This window comes from Osmerus eperlanus, chromosome 5, assembly GCF_963692335.1.
Source record: "Osmerus eperlanus chromosome 5, fOsmEpe2.1, whole genome shotgun sequence".
NCBI classification, from domain to species: Eukaryota; Metazoa; Chordata; class Actinopteri; order Osmeriformes; family Osmeridae; genus Osmerus; species Osmerus eperlanus.
The window spans coordinates 22570103-22588521 of NC_085022.1; the positions used below are offsets into that span (position 1 = coordinate 22570103).

General features: G+C 44.5%; 1 protein-coding gene across 3 annotated transcripts in view; it reads right to left on the minus strand.

Moving 5' to 3' along the window:
* Nucleotides 1-18419, minus strand: part of ccnd2a (cyclin D2, a) — a 110602-nt gene that overhangs the window by 16879 nt on the left and 75304 nt on the right. For 2 of the 3 annotated variants that reach the window (XM_062462754.1, XM_062462755.1), the window contains 2 exons: nucleotides 4286-4501; nucleotides 1536-1695 (listed from right to left, as the gene is read on the minus strand). In XM_062462754.1, coding sequence (XP_062318738.1) covers nucleotides 1536-1695; nucleotides 4286-4501 — 376 coding nt within the window. Of the gene's footprint in view, nucleotides 1-1535; nucleotides 1696-4285; nucleotides 4502-6135; nucleotides 6517-18419 lie in introns of those variants that run through there. The other variant, XM_062462752.1, reaches the window with a different exon arrangement.

Here is an 18419-nt window from a genome sequence, read left to right on the forward strand (position 1 = left end):
ATAAGTGAAGATTTATGGCTGGGAACGTTGCACAAATGGGGTTTGGCATTTCCAAAGCTCTTCAGATGCACCACATTGTGGACTCTCTCACTCTCAGCCTGGAAGAAGAGGAGAGATGCAGAGAGCAAAGGGAACCCTCTGCCTGGTCTTCATCTGAGCAAACTGCTCAGCTATTCCTCTAGAAAACTTCAGGAAAACATCTCCTGGAGAATATGCATCCACTCAGTATAGCTCAGTAGGAGAGCATTTGCCTGCACATCCCCTGTATATTGCTGAAAGCATCTGCCAAGTGAATACATTCCTATTATTATTATCCACTGCCTTGTTGAAGCAAAGAAATGCACAGCCTTTCACAACACTTCTCTGGGAATATGTCCGATCACTGACGCAGTCATTACACCCAATAATAGAGAGAGAGACAAGCAAAATAAGAATAAAACGGTTCCCATGACGACCTTCAGCATGGGTGGAGGGTGTGGTGGTGGCTGGGTGGAGGGTGGGTGGATGGAGGGTAGGGATTTACTTTGGTTCCCGTGTCCCCAGCATGGCGTGTGGTTCTGGGGTACATTTCTGGAGAGCCTGTCCTAGAAAACTGTGTGGGAAGGTCACTGTGCCCACAAGCAGCAAACAGGAATGCAAGTGAGAAAATCCTCCCCCCCACCTCCTCCCCCTCCTCCTCCCCCCCCCCTCCCCCCCCCTCCACCCTCCTCCCCCCCCCTCCTCCTCCTCCCCCCCTCCCACCCCTCCTCCTCCTCCTCCTCCTCACCCCCTCCTCCTCCCCCCCCTCCTCCTCCTCCTCCTCCTCCTCCTCCTCCTCCTGCTCCAGGTTACTCAGATCATGTTCAGGTCTCCCTCTCGCTTTGATCTTGGGAGAACCCTCCCCCTGGAGGGCCTGTCTGCACTCATTCTCCCCAGTCTCCCATCCTCCTCCCCCCTCTTCAAAGGTTCCACCATGGGTCCACAGGTACATAAGATCGCCCCTGGACCATGTCGCTAAACCTTTGAAGTGTCTTCCTCACAATCACACACACACACCTTCACTCAAACATCTACAGACACGGTATACAGGCATGGGCACAGGCATTTATGCAGACACACACACACAAACATGTCCATCTCCATGACACATACTGTTCCAAGACCACATATTTTCATGTGGATGTCACAGTCATCTCTCTTCAGTTACACCACAAAGTTACACCTTCACTACTGATCTGACAGAGCTATGAATGGGCCCCATTATGTCTTATAGTCATTGTGAAGGAAAGTCGGGTGCTGATTTCAAACTGAAAGATGTGGTAGATGAGGATATTTTGCAAGACCGGTGGCTACAATGATGCAAGACACCATCACCTGGTTGACTTGGCAACCTATCTGTTGTCACGCCGACTTGCAAAACGAGAACTGGAGCCGGAAGAAAGCAAAAGCCTCAGACTGTCTACTGTCACTGCATCGCCGCAGTTCCTGAGCCATTTTAGATCAAATACAGGAAGTGGCGTAACAGAGAGTGTGAGGTCATATCCTGCGGTGCATACCTGTTGCGCAGAGAGCGATGAAGGTCTGGACGTGTTTGCGTATCAGCGCCAGCTTGTCCTCCGGCAGCGGAAGCTTCCTGACTATGTGCTCGATGAAGTCATTGGGCGTCACGGCAGCCAGGTTCCACTTCAACTTCCCAAGGACCACCAACTCCCACTCCTGCAGGACAGAGGCAGAGGGAGGCTGACAACATGACGGATGACGTAGAGATCAGCTGTGATGCCGTCCCCACCCTCGCAGCAGTGCTACGGCCGGGGGAGAGAGAGGCCTGGAGCAGGCCCACAATGAGCCTGTCCAGAGGGCAGGGAGGAATAGCCGAGCCAGGCGGCTATTACGTTACTCGCTTTGGCTTGAAGACGAGAAAGAAAGAGAGAAGAAAGAAAAGAATACAGTGACATAGATTAATAGAGCGTGAGAGAGCGAGAGAGATAGAGAGAGATATAGAGCGAGATAGTGAGCGAGATATAGAGAGATGTAGAAAACGAGATATAGAGAGATGTAGAGAGCGAGATAGAGATAGAGAGCGAGATAGAGCGAGATATATAGAGAGAAAGATACAGAGAGAGAGGGAGAGAGGGTTTGGCTGAGGTTAGCCTACAACAGCAGCTCTGACTATCCAAGTCAGGTGACATCACAACAACATCTAGTGCCCTGTCATTTGGGACGTTCCTCTGGAAACCTGCCTCAAAGGGCTAGAGGAAGCCTGCTTCCACCACACCGGCCCTGCCGATGAATTACTTCTATATGTTTGACCTTTTGGTCAATAATCTATGCAGGATTCATACTGCTCTGTAATGTACGGTAGATGAAGCTTGACGTCATGGATGGTATGGCAAATACTGATTTGTCATAGGACACAGAAGTTGCCTGAAATGTGCGCTGGCATTATGTACAGTAGTGCTGTACTCTATTAGCTCTGCAGGCTGACCGTATGGGACCAAACAACTGGTTCAGCTGTGTGGAGCAGGATGAGAAAATGTCTATTTGGGGAAGAACATTGACAAGTGTGTGTGTGTACAGTATTTGAGTTTGTGTGTGTGCGAGTAACGACATGTATGAGTGTGGCAGCAAGGGTCTAACTTGACAGTCCTGTCCTGTCAACTTTGGTTTTGTAGAGCAAGAGAGAATAACTGTGGATAAGAAGACTAAGGAGGCAAGGGGTGGCTGGCAGAGGTTAGAGCCTCAAGTCAGAGGGAAGTGAGACTTCTGGTGATTTCATCACAGAAAATTGTATTCTTTAAATGACAGAGACGGCCTCCTCTTCGAAGCAACTGACTGCACTCTCAAACCAAGATTTCAAACATTTGAAAAACAACTAAGCAACTAACCTCTATGTAAAGGATTTAAAACCAAGCAGCATTCAAAGAGATTTTCTTCCAAGTCCAAAGTGTCTCTGTGCCCATGTGCAGCAGCAGGCCCTCTGACCGGAAATTTCCAGAAGGCCTGGCACGTCTTCACATCAGTTTCCCTTCTCTGTTCCCCGGCACAAAATGCAACAGCAGCACAGCCTTTGGCAGAACATTTCCGGGGTGAGAACAAGAAACTTGCAACACCCCCCTCTGCCACCACCACCACTCCACCCAGCCTCCATGCCCACCCACTTCCTCCTTGCTAGAGACTTTTGAGCCACACCTTTTCGGAAGCAAACTGTGGTTTCCTTTTACAAGAAATGGTTACCAAAGATGGGGGCCGGAAAAAAGATGATCACGTGAGCCAAGCAGCTGATCTGTTTCCTGTGTGGATCTGTCAGTCCAAAAGACAGCCTTATATGAGACTGGGGGAGAAACACACCATCTTATGGAGCAAGCCCCAGAAGAAGACTGGCCTGCTGTCTGTTACTGTCATAGCACTGTCCTGGACACTAGTCTTGAACAAGTGTAGTGTCAGTATGTACTAGCGCTATCATAATCAAGTTGAAACTGAAGCTACATTCTTCCTAACCATGTCTATACGGAAGCTACTAGCGTTGTCCACGACAAGTTTATACTACAGCTGATTACTAATACTGCCCTAAAGTTTATATTGTCACTTGATGTGCAGCGTCATATTGCAGCTTTAAATGCAGCTCATCCACTGGTGTTGTCAAACACATTGGCTGCTTGAGTGAGATACAATATGAAAGTAATCTTGATATATTCATAATTCTTCAGATCACTCATATTGTCTCGTAGAGCTTTTGAGAATCTTTGGGAAATAGTCCAGATGCTCCACTCACTAAGCTACAACTAGTTGCCTGCAGATGAAATAGCTACTTTTCACAGTATAACTCACTGTGTAACAACCAGTCACACCGTGTAGACCTTCCTTTTGAGGCTGGGATCCAAACCTTGGCTGGAGTTCAGCTAGTGACCTCGCTGCCATTCTGTGAATATCTGCCACTAGATGGCGATGGAGACCATTCCACAAAACTTAAACAGTTGGTTGATTTTTTTCTTTGTCAGATCTTCCTAGTAGACAACTTATATTAAGTCCCTATGCGTATAGTGATGAGGTCTTCCAATATCAACCACACATGATGAGAAAAGCGCTTGTCTTATTATACTGGGAACTTGATATGATAAAGCCTTTTTTTAAATGTTTGACTGTTCTCAGGAAGACTTCAGTAAGCTAGCTAGTAACATGTAAGTAGGTCTAATAGGTAGCCAACTATTCACATGATTATAATGTGCATTTTCTAGATTATTTTCATACAATTTCTGAACAACAAAATAAGACTGAACATAAATGTCAATGAAAACAACTTTCTTACCAGAAGTTCCTGCGGCCTGATGGAGTTGTCTGTGTAAATGCAGAGCTTCTCTGCTGTTAGGGGCCTGGTCTCTTTCAGTTTAGATGCCAGAAACATGCACACCGCTCCCAGAAGCTGAAGGTTACACTTTCTGGTTGGTACCACAGCTAAAAATCTGTCTAGGTAGTTCATGGCCAAAGGAAAAACTTCCTCCTCACACTTTTGCTCCTCACAAACCTGGAGAGAGAGGGAGAGAGAGGGAGAGAGAGAGAGAGAGAGAGGGGGGGGGGGGAGAGAGAGAGGGGGAGAGAGAGAGAGAGAGAGAGAGAGAGAGAGAGAGAGAGAGAGAGAGAGGGAGAGAGAGAGAGAGAGAGAGGGAGAAAGGGACAGAGAGAGAGGGAGAGAGAGAGGGAGAGACAGAGAGAGAGAGGGAGAGAGAGAGACAGAGAGAGAGAGAAGGGGAGGAGAGGAGAGAGAGTTAGAGAGAGGTGGAGAGACATAGTGTGCAATCATTTTAAGTGAAATAATGTTTGCCCTTAAACTATTCAAGACATTCATGACAATCTTCAGATAAATACAAAACGAACTTGAAAGAGGCAACATAAGAAACAATTAGCCTAAATAAACACTCAGCTAGGCTACCAATTCATTGAAACCCATTGGGAAGTCGCCAAGATTTTCAGCCCAACCCAAAACAGTTGCGACACATCAGTGAAATCTAAATAGATTATTTTAATTTTTTATAAAACTTCTCAGCAACAGACTGTCAATAGGGTCGCATTCCTCCAGTTCATTCAGTAAGAAATGAATTCACAATGAAGTCACAATCACCGCAGCCAAAAACACTCCGGTAGCGCAGTATACGGAAACTCTTTTTTTCATTCGTCATATTTTCATAAAATATTTAAAAATATAAATAAATTGTCTATGCCTACGTTTTTCATCCCTAAATGTTCATCAGTCTCTTTCACATCGGACCCGACAATTGATAAACGTGTGATCTTCCTGCAAATTGCCATAAAATGACAAATTAAAATGTAAGTAGCATGTGGTCGATGTACCATGCGCCACCCCAATGTCAAACCCAGATCTTCAAAAATTAATTAAAAATCTCCTATTCATCGGACATTAATAACTCTTGCATGACAATAAAGCTCAAACGGTCATGAATGTTCCCAATGCATTACCATTAGATTATATAAAAGAAAGTGTCAAAATATTAACTTATTTCCTTGGTGAGCGATTTCGATGAAAGAAGCGCAGAGAGACATAGAAGGCCCGCACCCCTTCCGCGAGCGTATATTTAAAAATACATAGAAAATGTTTGCAACACCTTCCGCGATTATTTCTACGATTGCAGTAAAGCCCAAACGCTCATCTTTCATAAAAAATAAGTCTCAACAGCTGTTATTGTGTTTTGACACTGTAAAATCGTCAGGAAAGCCACAACTGCTGTTCTGAAACAACATGGCGCGTTAGAATAGCCTGTAGCACAAGGGTAAGCATTGGACTGCATACGTGTGCATGGAAATATTTAGGCTATCTGAAAAAATAACAATTTAATCCTAGTCATCTTTCCGACTTCAAGCATGTGCATTGTCAACCTTTGTTTAATCATATCCTTGTTGCTATAAGTCCATTATCTCGTCTGAATTACGATCTATGGCTTGTCAGAAACTTATTTTAAACCGATTTAATTTACAGGAATAGCTAATATCATGGTTGTATGGCCGGGAATGTCACCCTCTACACAGTTTGATGTAACACACTGCACACACGTAAATATAGGATAGTTTAAGTCCAATGTTGAGAGGGTTTTGGGACGTATACGGAGCACGGAAATATAGTTTCTTGCTTATTTCTGTACGAACCTCCAGCATCCAAGTAGCAACCATCCTCCTCATAAAAGGTTGAATATCTTTCTGAACACACTTGAAATAAGAACACTGGGGTAGAAATCTCTCTTCAATGGTCAACAGGCTCTGAAGAACCCTGTCATCATAGAGGAGGTTGGGGTCGGCACGAGCTCTTATGATGGTGTCCATTTCGAGGCACAGCAGTTCCATAGTCGTTATAGTTTCTTAAAAAATCGGGGTAATCTCGAGAAAATAAAATAACAGAATTGCTAGTTGCAAAGAAACAGAAAGGAAAGTATTTTTGGAGGCATAAAAGTGAGACTGCAGGGATCCCAAGAACAGTCCTGCCTCTCCTTGCGAACTTTTTCCTCTCCCCCACAGTTCGCGTCTACTTTCCTTTGGCTAGCTGCATTTGAAGCCTGCCTTTGCTAGTGACGCAACTCATTATGTAGGCTGAACAGTTGCCCAGGCGCAACAGGGCTCATCAAGACGCGTGCTTTATTCTCTACTTTCGTGGGATGACACCATGGCCGATAATTCGCATTATTGAATAAGATAAGCAACCAACAATTTAATATTGTAAAAGAAGCTATCGGACATGCCACCTACTCACTTAGCCTACAACTGCACAATCTCAAAGGCCAATGAATTTATTTGGAACATATGAAAATCCACATTATCAAAACGATTAATAATCTGATTAGATGTAGACTGCTGTGTTCAGCGGCTTTAATCATTTGAAACAGCCGTTTCATTCCTAGAGGCTACTGCCTTAATACAACACAAATGATCCGTTATCTGACAATAAAGTTAGTCTCTCATTTACTTTGTTTAAATAGGCCTACATTAACAACTGATGTACTAGCTATGAGTTTTTGTTTTTTCGAGCGCGCTCTAATGCACTCAATGAACTTTAAAGTACACGCGCATGAACGGGCACGCGCACGCTTGAATACAGAGTCACACAAACACACGCACACATAAATATGCACACACAGTAGACAGCTATCTTTAATAGTGCAGCCATCGAGCTTGTGGTTTATGAGATAGCTTTCTAGGAAACACAATGCTGCAAGAAAGTTATTCCACAAAACTGTTGCAGATAAGAACAAGATGACAGTCCACACACGATAAAAACATAATGTTTATAAACATGAAAGAAAAGAAATCTACATGCGCTCTTATGTGGATTGCCTATTTTGTTTATATACTCTTGCATGAGGAGACTTCAGAGTTTACTAAGCCAAACTGACTAGTCTTGTCTCAAAAATGCAATTTAGATATGTTGGTCTGACATGTGTAAATACCCCCTCTCCTTTCATTGGTGGAACAACTTGAAAGACTTAGACCAGTCAATAAAACCGAGGCAGTGTTTTTGTGGGAGAGCAATTTGACAACTTCTCCAAACGTGCACAAGCGTATCTGTCTTTTAACTCGGGTGTTCTTACATGTTCTGCCTCTAATATATAGAGAAAAAAGTGGGCATATGTCTCTTTAAAGCATTTTTTTGGTTTTAGATTGTTTCCTCCCCCTTGTCAAAATTTACATAGCCAATAGGTCTTCTGCCTGCGACCGAGGCTTGCCGATTGTTACTAGGCAGACTTCAATAGCGGGTACCTTCCTCCAATCTCTCCCCCAGAGCGGTCTGACCACACACAGGCCGTTCATCAATACCACGATTAGGGACGTAACCACCCCCCTCACCTCCCCCCTCCCTCTCCATAAAAATGTTGCTCTGGGTCTAGCAGTCATGAACTGATAATTCACTAATCGTCCTGTCAAAAACCGTCAATCAACTATTAGCTTGCTGTAGGTTTGCCAGAGACTATACCATACTTAAACCAGTTTTGACACTCATGGACTTACAGAAGAGAATTATCTACGTAGCCTAGGACTACATGTTGGAAAGTTCATTAGCATTGGCATTGAATTGTCACTGGGTAAACGACACTTAGGCTACAAATTAGCAACTACAAGTCTATTCAAAGAAACATCTAATTGATTAATTAAGTCAAGCAAAAAAACGGAACCTTTACAAAATTGTAGAAATGAATAACTAGCAGACACTTCATGTTCACTACATGCTCTTCATGACAGCATGATCTGGTCTACTCATGACAGCATGATCTGGCCTACGCTCTTCATGACAGCATGATCTGGTCTACTCATGACAGCATGATCTGGTCTACGCTCTTCATGACAGCATGATCTGGTCTACTCATGACAGCATGACCTGGTCTACTCATGACAGCATGATCTGGCCTACGCTCTTCATGACAGCATGATCTGGTCTACTCATGACAGCATGATCTGGTCTACGCTCCTCATGACAGCATGATCTGGTTTACAAACACAGACATTTGAAGGCTGGACATTTTAATAGACATCCATGATAGAAAATACTTTTTTTTCTTCTTAACAATTTAAGTTTCAGTTGTTTATGTTTTCATTTGGGTTTTACATTTGCATAACAGTGCAAGATGGAAAACTATGAATAAAATGTAATGTGGACAAAACTAGCCTACTTTTATGAGCATATTAATTTAGAATGATTGAGAAGATTCTGTGTTATTACGCTCTTCAATTCGGTCGCGGGGTAGTTCTACCTAGGTTTAAATTATTCTAAGAAAAAACAAAAATAACGACAAGGTGAAGGACACATCCTTATCAAAGCGGGTCAGCATTAAGCGTTGCTCACATTAAAAGGACAATTGTGACGATAAAAAAGGTGTATTTGCTTCAGGCAAAATCGGACATTTGTCTGGAGGGGCATAACGCGACACCGCCGATGAAACAGAGACAGTCCAGAAATGACAGCATGTCTGTGTGGTGTCCTCACCCAACACGAGCGAAGCAGAGAGATAACAAGCCAGAGAGTTAAATGAAACTTCAACACTAGTCATATCCACAGAAAGCAGGCAGTGTAAGGAACTTCATTCACCTGTCAACTTCTGGGTACAGTGACAGTTTGCTTTTAAGATAAACATGAGTTTTAATATTGTGAAAATATAGGAGAAAGACTCAAGTGTGTGATTGTAAATAAAGCATAGGAATTGGTTTCATGCTTCATGTTTTCACAATACCCCTACTGATGTATTATTGCTGACATGTTTCTGGAAGTTACAGCAAAAAGTAAACAACAGCCTAATTATTTGGTTCATTAATGTTTATGAAAGTAATATGAAAGATGTAGGCTATAACATCAGCAGCAAAAGTTGGGCCACTGTACAATATGAAGCAGATGTATGGAATAATTAGTTAAAATCTTATGGGCCTACATCAATAAACTGAGTTATATCATGTTAGTATTAATTAGTAGCCTAAGAAAGTGAGAGTCAAATACATGTTTTGTCATGAAAAGACACAAGTGTGGTTACAGTAATTCTACATGACACCTGCAGCAAGCAAGTGCAACAGCTGTAACCAGAACATAGCTGAAACACATTAGGAATGATACAGAATTATCTTCAGATAATTATCTTTTAAAATATAAATACATTTGGTTGTTTTCAAAACATTCAAGGATCTAATAAATAGAAAGGTTAACCAAATTCACTCTTTCAGATTGAACACATCTAAACATCAAGGCTATCCATTACTTATTTAAATGTCTTATAATCATGAACACATTATTATCTAATTATTAACTGTGCATTTACAATTAATTATTGAAGATCACAAAAAACATTACTATAATTTCTGTAACAGAGAGATTGATAGGCTATTGAAACATATTGACCATTTAATTATTCAGAGCAAAATAACAGTAATACAAATTAATTTCAAATTCCTAAAATTAAGATATGTACTTGGTTTAATTTTACAGACACATTTCATGGGTGTATTTCATTCTGCATTTCTTGAGTGAAAATTTCAAATCTGAAGTGTTTTCCAACAATGTATTATAAGTATGTGTGGAGTGATATTCAAATTCTGTAAAATTGAGACAAATAAGTTACTGGAAAACCATTAGCGAATATTTTTGATGAAATAATTATCACATTTTATTACCTGATGTCACCTGTATATAAAGCAAACCAGAATGGAAGAACAGCCTTACTCAAGCAACAACCAAAGACTCCAGATCAAGTCATCAGCATCTTACTGACACAACATCGTACTGACACAACAAAGTAATGTATGTTAAACATGAATACATTCAGTTGAATTGTAACGTAACTCACATAACGCGACTCACTTTATACAACAACCTGATGCTAAATGTTATAGCTACACTCATTATGAATCAGATCCCAGGAAACACTATGGTGTTTCAAATGAGAAAAGTCTTGAGAGAAGTTACCCATCTGTGTGATGTTGTCTCACTCATGACATGATTCACATGCTTAAAACATCCCCTGCATGTGTTTCATGTCCCCATGCAATGCACATCATCGTGGAGAACATTCCCTGACTATTATTCTGTGGTTCAAAACAGATGTCTTGACATTGACAACAATACCTGGTCATCCAGAACATGATAGCTGTATGCAAAGTTTTACTGGTCTGGCTTATTTACTGTGAATTTACAGATGCGAAAACTGCGTTCTACTAATAAATATGTTTATTGTAAATCAACACCTCAACGTTTTGTTTTACATCCAACCATTTCTCTCTAAAGAGAACAGTCCCTCAACTGAAACTTAACTACACAGGGTATTAAATGTTAGGGTTAGGGTTGATGTTGGTTTTCAAGTATATGTTAATTAATTAACCCTCCATATAAAGTGTGACACTCTCTATCTGTCATGGTGAGTACCGTAACAGACGAGACATATCAGTCTTCATCAGAAAAAGCAGTACTTGTGCAACAGTTTAATTTCCTATATTAATTAAACTGCTAATTAGTTAATACTTCAAAAGTTTGTCGAACATGGGCTCAAAGGGTTGTTCAACCACCTATGGGATTCTCTAAACTTCCAGTTTGTTTACTATTTAAATCTCTCACCAGCTTCCCTTCCTCGGAAATCTCAAACATTCTTCACGCGGAGACATCCTCCAAAATTCTTTAAACCACCTTATCTCCTGCAGTCCAGAGACCAGGGTGAGCCGGGGGAGAACTAAGTCTAATTGTCATCGCTGTACTTTACAGCATGTTCTGTATGTGCTGCAAGGAGTTGGCATGGAAATCAAAGGGCTGGAGTCTAGGTTAGGATCACATGACTGGTTTTAGAATAGGAATATCTGCAAGTGCAACCAAACTTGGTAAAAGTAATGGTTACAGACAAGCATGCATACACACAAACACAGCAGAATGGGAATCTTTGTTTCTGTGTTTACAAAAAACATATATACAGACAATGATTGACAAGATTTGAAAGCAAAAGAATCTTTCAAAGACCATTCATTGGATGGAGCTAGATATACAAATGTTAAGCATCGTTAACAGTAAACACATGTATATCATATTAGATCATCAGAGGGGCGTTTGACCAGGTGTGGAGGGACAGATTAATCTCTCACCAAAGAAGACAGTCACAGCTAAACACAGCAACACTACAGCTCTCAGCAGCCATCCAGCCATCCAGCCAGCCATCCAGCCATCCAGCCAGCCAGCCATCAGCCAGCCAGCCAGCCAGCCAGCCAGCCAGCCAGCCATCCAGCCAGCCATCCAGCCAGCCAGCCAGCCAGCCAGCCAGCCAGCCATCCAGCCTGCCATCCAGCCAGCCATCCAGCCATCCAGCCAGCCATCCAGCCAGCCATCCAGCCATCCAGCCAGCCAGCCGGCCATCCAGCCATCCATCCAGCCACCCAGCCGGCCAGTCAACCTCCTAGACAGCCAGTAGGCTTCCCAGCCTTCCAGTCAAGCAGCTGGCGCACCAGCCAGTTAGCCAGTCCACCAATCCACTAGTCTGTCCAACCTGCCAGGCGGTGATGCTTTAACAAATCAGCCAATAAGAGTTCAAGCCAGCTAGTTAACCAACTATCACCCCCACCCACCCCTCAACCACCCCCCCCACCCCTCAACCACCAGGTGGGAAGGTGGGGCGTGGCCTTGGCTGAGGTGGGACAGGTGGGAAGGTGGGGCGTGGCCTTGGCTGAGGTGGGACAGGTGGGAAGGTGGGGCGTGGCCTTGGCTGAGGTGGGACAGGTGGGAAGGTGGGGCGTGGCCTTGGCTGAGGTGGGACAGGTGGGAAGGTGGGGCGTGGCCTTGGCTGAGGTGGGACAGGTGGGAAGGTGGGGCGTGGCCTTGGCTGAGGCGGGACAGGTGGGAAGGTGGGGCGTGGCCTTGGCTGAGGTGGGACAGGTGGGAAGGTGGGGCGTGGCCTTGGCTGAGGTGGGACAGGTGGGAAGGTGGGGCGTGGCCTTGGCTGAGGTGGGACAGGTGGGAAGGTGGGGCGTGGCCTTGGCTGAGGTGGGACAGGTGGGAAGGTGGGGCGTGGCCTTGGCTGAGGTGGCACAGGCCACCTCAGCCTGGGAACAGCTCAGCGTATTCTCCCCTTATAGAGGTTACTTTTGTTAGACAAGTTTTTCCTTTCTTTCTCGCATTATGTGCCACAGCAAAGCAGAGGAGAGCCGACAAGAGGGGAGGAAGAGGAGCGTGGAGGAGAAGGGTGGAGGAGAAGGGTGGAGGAGAAGGGTGGAGGAGAAGGGTGGAGGAGAAGGGTGGAGGAGAGCAGACAGAGACCGGCTTGTCTCTGCTGCTGCTGCTGTGTCTTCACCCCCCTGCTCCTCCAGGATTTTCCCAGGTTCATATCGCTAGCCCTTGAGTTTGTCACTCATGCAACAGCTGTTTGCTGATACCACACCCGAGTCTGGTCTTCCCCCACCTCCCCTCCGCACGGCAGAGGACACACTGGAAGGAAGGAGGAAGGCCTTGATACAAAAAGACAAGGTCTCAGGGGAGCAGGTTGTGTCCTGCATTTTTGCACAGAAAGGACATGCTGATTGTCTGACATGAAGTTAAGGGAGGGATGAAATACTGATGACTTCCACCTGCTATTTAGGGCCTCGAAGATTGTTGGGGGTATTTACTGAAACAAAGTTACCAACACAATTGTCACAATAATTGATTGTTGTAGTGTCAATATGAGAGAGGGGTTTGTCACAAGTGTGTCTTTAGACAGAAAGAGAATAACTAACTAACTAAATGACTATTTTAACATTACATTTAGTCATTTAGCAGACGCTCTTATCCAGAGCGATTTACAATAAGTACAGGGACATTCCCCCGAGGCAAGTAGGGTGAATTGCCTTGCCCAAGGACACAACGTCATTTGCACGGCCAGGAATCGAACCGGCAACATTCTGGCATCTACTAGGCCGATTCCCTAACCACTCAGCCACTTGACTCCATGAGCTGGTATACTCAACATGCTGGTATTGCACCTGACTTTGGCTGACAGCAGCTAGATTCCAGGTTAAACTAATGGAATGGGATGGCTAATGCATACTGAATTATCCCTCCTTAAATCATGGTGGTAGCTAAGGGCTCATTGCTAAGGGCTTGCAATTTAGCAAAATTGTAGTTGAGGTAATGTTGCTGTTGGAAAGTGCTTGGTAAAAATACAAATAGTTCCTTCGTACAAAAAACCACTGAAATACTTTAAGAACTGTGCCCTTTTGGTCCTTGATGATCTGCTGCACGTAATACAGACTGCACAGTTTCTGTCACCAATGTGTTCAAATCGTCTGTTAAACGACTACGGCCCAGTTTTGTACTGAGCCTAGTCCTAAAGTCACACAACATTTTTATGAAGTTCTATGAAAAAGTTTTTAGTCTAGGACTAGACTTGATCCATGTCTGGGAAACTGGGCCGATATGTCAATGTAATGGATAAAACAGTTTGCAGTGTTCATCAAATAAGAAGTGCAACGGCTTGCCTGTGTACAAGTTCTGTGTTTGAGTGAGTGGAAAGTGTTAGAGCCACAAAGTGACAGATGGAGTCACTGACAGTTGTGTTTCTGAGAATCTCTCACACGTTCGCTAGCACTCATGGGAAGGCATGTGCAGGCCTCAGAGGAAAGAAAAGCACGTGGCGTATTTCATCATTCTGCAGTTTTCTTCTGTACTTGTTGTTTTAGGGTGCTTTCACACCTATTAGTCCATTTGCTTGGTCTGAATCAGTGGATGAGTTGCTACTTTGTTGCCTTTTTCATTATGTCCGGTTAGTGTTCATACGGTCCTGTTTTAAGCGAACCAACGTGTGTAAAAAAAACAATGACGTTTGTAAAAAAACAATGACACGCGGTCGTACAGGTTTTTAATCTATTGGTCAGAAAATGTGTGAAGGAAAATCGCTTCCTTGTCACGAACAACAATGGAGCAACAGCAGCGTGTTGCGATTGCAATACTATCTTTATTTGTTATGATTTGGTGTTGCACGACCACGTTTTTTGGGTTGCTTGTTGGTCTTTTACTCAGAATTATATCAGAATTAACTTTCAACCAACATTGGTCCACTGTGCAATAATGACCCTTTATTTCAGTATATCACTAAATCATTTAAATACCTCGATACTGTTATGTGTCTCCACAAGTCTCTGTAATATGATCATCAGCCCATATTTGCCGAAGAGCCTTCACTTCATCATGACCCCATGTTTTCCATAAACTAATTTCGCCGCTAATGAGTGGCACGGCTGTCTCCGCCAAGTGTCAATTCCTTTTTCAACCCACAATGCACTACATTTTGGTTTGCTTCCTGGAATAGGTCCATATTAAGTCTGATAACGTTCACACCTAAAGCGAACCGAACCATGGTTCACTTGGAACCGGACGGAGTCCCGTCTTTTTAGGGGGACCATGGTTCGGTTGTTTGCTCTGCACCAGAGTTCGAATGCGTTTTCTCACCTCTCCAAACGAACTGGACTTTAAGAGAAAACGGACCATGGTCCGATTGAAACGGACCAAACATGTCAGGTGTGAAAGCACCCTTAAGGTACACGAGAAGATGATCAGAAGATGATCAAAACGACATGGACGCTCTGCTCTGCTCACGGGAAACAGTCCTAGTTTCGGCACCTGCATTACAGTAACCTCCAATATGAGTGATGATCAGCTATGCAAATCCTAAGTTTTATTCTACAGTGTGTTCCTTTGAATTACAGGCAGAACTTTATTCAGTTGTTTTCGGTTTGTTGTCCTTACCTTGTTCCTAACCACTGCACACACACACACACACACACACATACAGATATATATATATATATACAGGCACAATGGATATACGGGTGCCCCTTGTGCCCCATTTCCCAGCCGTGACGTGTGTGGTTAGGCCCCAGTGCTCCGGCAGAAGGAGCATCCTCCAGATGGTACATAGGATCTCTTGGTATAAGAGAGATAAAAACTAGATTACTTCAACAATTAGATCAGCACCTCTCTCTCCCTATACACATCAGGTGTTTCATCATCTGCCATCTCTTATAATAACACTGAGATTACTTGGAGCATCTTTAAAAAAGTTTAAACACAGGTGTGTGGTTAGTGAGACTTATATAGCCGTACAGTAACTATAACAGGCCCTGACAGCAAGAGGTGGAATTAACAAAGTACAAATACTTCCTTCCTGTACATAAATTGATTTTTCTGGTATCAGTATTTCCTTCACTATTAATTTTTCTGTTCTTTACAAGCACAAGGCACATGTGCATGTTTTCCGGTACTTGTACAATTCTACATTTCTACAACATACATGTATATAACATAAAGCATTTATACATAATCTAACCTGCACTTGGGAAAGGACATATTTTATGCACCCCACATTTCTCTTCCTGCACAGATACAGTTCAACACCCTTTTCCTTACACCCTCCCCCCCCCCCCCACACACACACACACCCACACACATACATTCACACGCACGCACACATATAACCACACACACCACCACTGCATGAACATGAACATTACTGCACCACCCATGAATGTCCTGCCCCATCCCAGCCTTCACATCAGCAGGTCTTAATCTGATCCTTTTGGGAAACAGAGGGTGTCAGACAGTAATTTATAGGCCCCTATATCTTTCAAGTCATTTTTCGGAGCCCCTCCACTGGTGTCGACCCTTGGCCGCAGTGTGTGTGTTTAATGGCAACATGTGTCTCTCCCTATCTCGCTCCCCGAGTGGCTCAAAGGTAAAACAGCCTGGGAAAATGGTGAACAGTGTGAAATTACCTTGATCCAAAGATTCCTGCCGCATACCAGCCCAATGAACCCATAACAGGCTCGCTGGCTCGACCACGTGGCCCAAAGACCACAGCAGAGGGAGGGAACGCAACAAATAAAGAAAGATTGGGTGTATGAAACATTAACCATTAATTTACATATGTTACATTGTGTACAGTACAGCTGTGACTGGAAAAGAAGAAGAAAGAATTGAAGGCCGAAAGGAGGGACCACCTGTTTACACCGGGGACCATCTCAAGCTCATTTCCAGTTGTCTAAGATGACTTCCACTATCTACTGAGCCCTATCGTAAACTGGACAATAGGGGATGTAAGCATGTATTAGGGCACAACAAGTCAATTGATTTGTTTACGGGAAAAATCTATCCAACTTTCAGTACGTCCTGTCTCCATGTTGAACGGGCCAATGACAGTGCTCAGGCTTGTTTCCTCTGCCAGGAATGCTGTTGTGTTAGCTACGTGCGAGCAAATTTGTGTGTGATTATGGCTCGTACCTCAGTCACATCAACAGCCCACTGACAACAACAGCGGACGTCACTTGTGGGCAGACAAATCAAACATCCATGACACTGATATGTGAAGTGGATGACATCAGTACACATAGAACGTGCTAGAAAATAACATTGTTATGTAAAGAAAAGAAAAATGTCTATTGCTAGTTTGCCAGTGTGATATTGGCTGTTAAATGCAGATTTCTAAAACAACAGTCTTCTGTTTTAGTGTTGGCAAATGTTGTATTTAATCCCTTTTTTATGTAATTGCTCGGGAGTTTCACTTATATTACTCTTCATCTTAAATGTAAAACATGTATTGTATCACACATAATGTATTTAAAGTTTAATGTATAATATATACACTACCAGTCAAAAGTGGGAAAATGTGTCATGTGACATGCTGGGGCACTGCGCTGTGGCAGACCTGCAGAGCAGGGACAGATCTTGTGTGATTGCACCTGTTGTTGTTTGCCAGCTTGTAACAAGCTCTCTCTTATCAGGGTATCTCTGTCCCTGCAACCATGAAACGCTTCTCCCTGTTTGCGAGAGAAACAGCATGACGTGGAGTATGAACTGCCTGTCTGTAGTACGTCTGTTGTGCTCATTACTGAAACTTCACCAGAAGTCGAATTTGACCACGTACTGTAAACTGTAAAACCTTTTTGGAGGCTCACACACATACACGTCCATTTCACCAGTGAATGAGTGAAGTGATGACGAGCCTACTGGTGAGGTTCAATCACAGTAGCCATGTTCTCTCTTTCTCCCTGCCGGAGAATGAATCCAGTAGCCAGGGCAGCCCCTCTGCCCTGTCCTCTCCTTCCCCCTCTGCCCTGTCCTTCCCCCTTCCCCCTCTCCCCCTCCACTCCCCTCTCCTCCTTTCCCTTCTCCTTCCTCACCTGTCAACTTCCTTTTTCTCCTGTCCCCTTCCTCCACCCCCCCTTCCTCCCACCCCCTCCCCAGCCCTCTCCTCCACCCCCCTTCCTCCACCCCCCTCCCCAGCCCTCTCCTCCACCCCCCCTTCCTCCACCCCCCTCCCCAGCCCTCTCCTCCACCCCCCCTTCCTCCACCCCCCTCCCCAGCCCTCTCCTCCACCCCCCCTTCCTCCACCCCCCTCCCCAGCCCTCTCCTCCACCCCCCCTTCCTCCACCCCCCTCCCCAGCCCTCTCCTCCACCCCCCCCTTCCTCCACCCCCCCCTTCCTCCACCCCCCTCCCCAGCCCTCTCCTCCACCCCCCCTTCCTCCACCCCCCCTCCCCAGCCCTCTCCTCCCCTCCCCTCCCCTCCTCACGCCATCCATTCGAGATTCATTACCTCAGGAATTCCAGGGTGGAATCAGGGAAGGCTGAGACACATCACAGGCCCCGCGTTCACCTTTCAATCACCCCCCCCCAGTAATCACGTTAGCTCGTACATAATCACATTTCAATTACTGACAGGAGTGTGACCCCGCGGGTGTGACCATGACCTGATCTAATACATGTGTTTCCTTAAACACAGAGGGCCATGTTGTGTTGGTGTAGTGGGGGGGAGGACGCAGGACAGAAGCCACATGCCGCGTCATGCTTGGGCTATAAAAAGGAATACCAACGCCTGAGAACTCAGCAGCTATCTTTAGTAGAGGGACTGAAGGGCCACAAAAACAGAGTAAACTGTTCTCTCTCTCTCTCTCTCTCTCT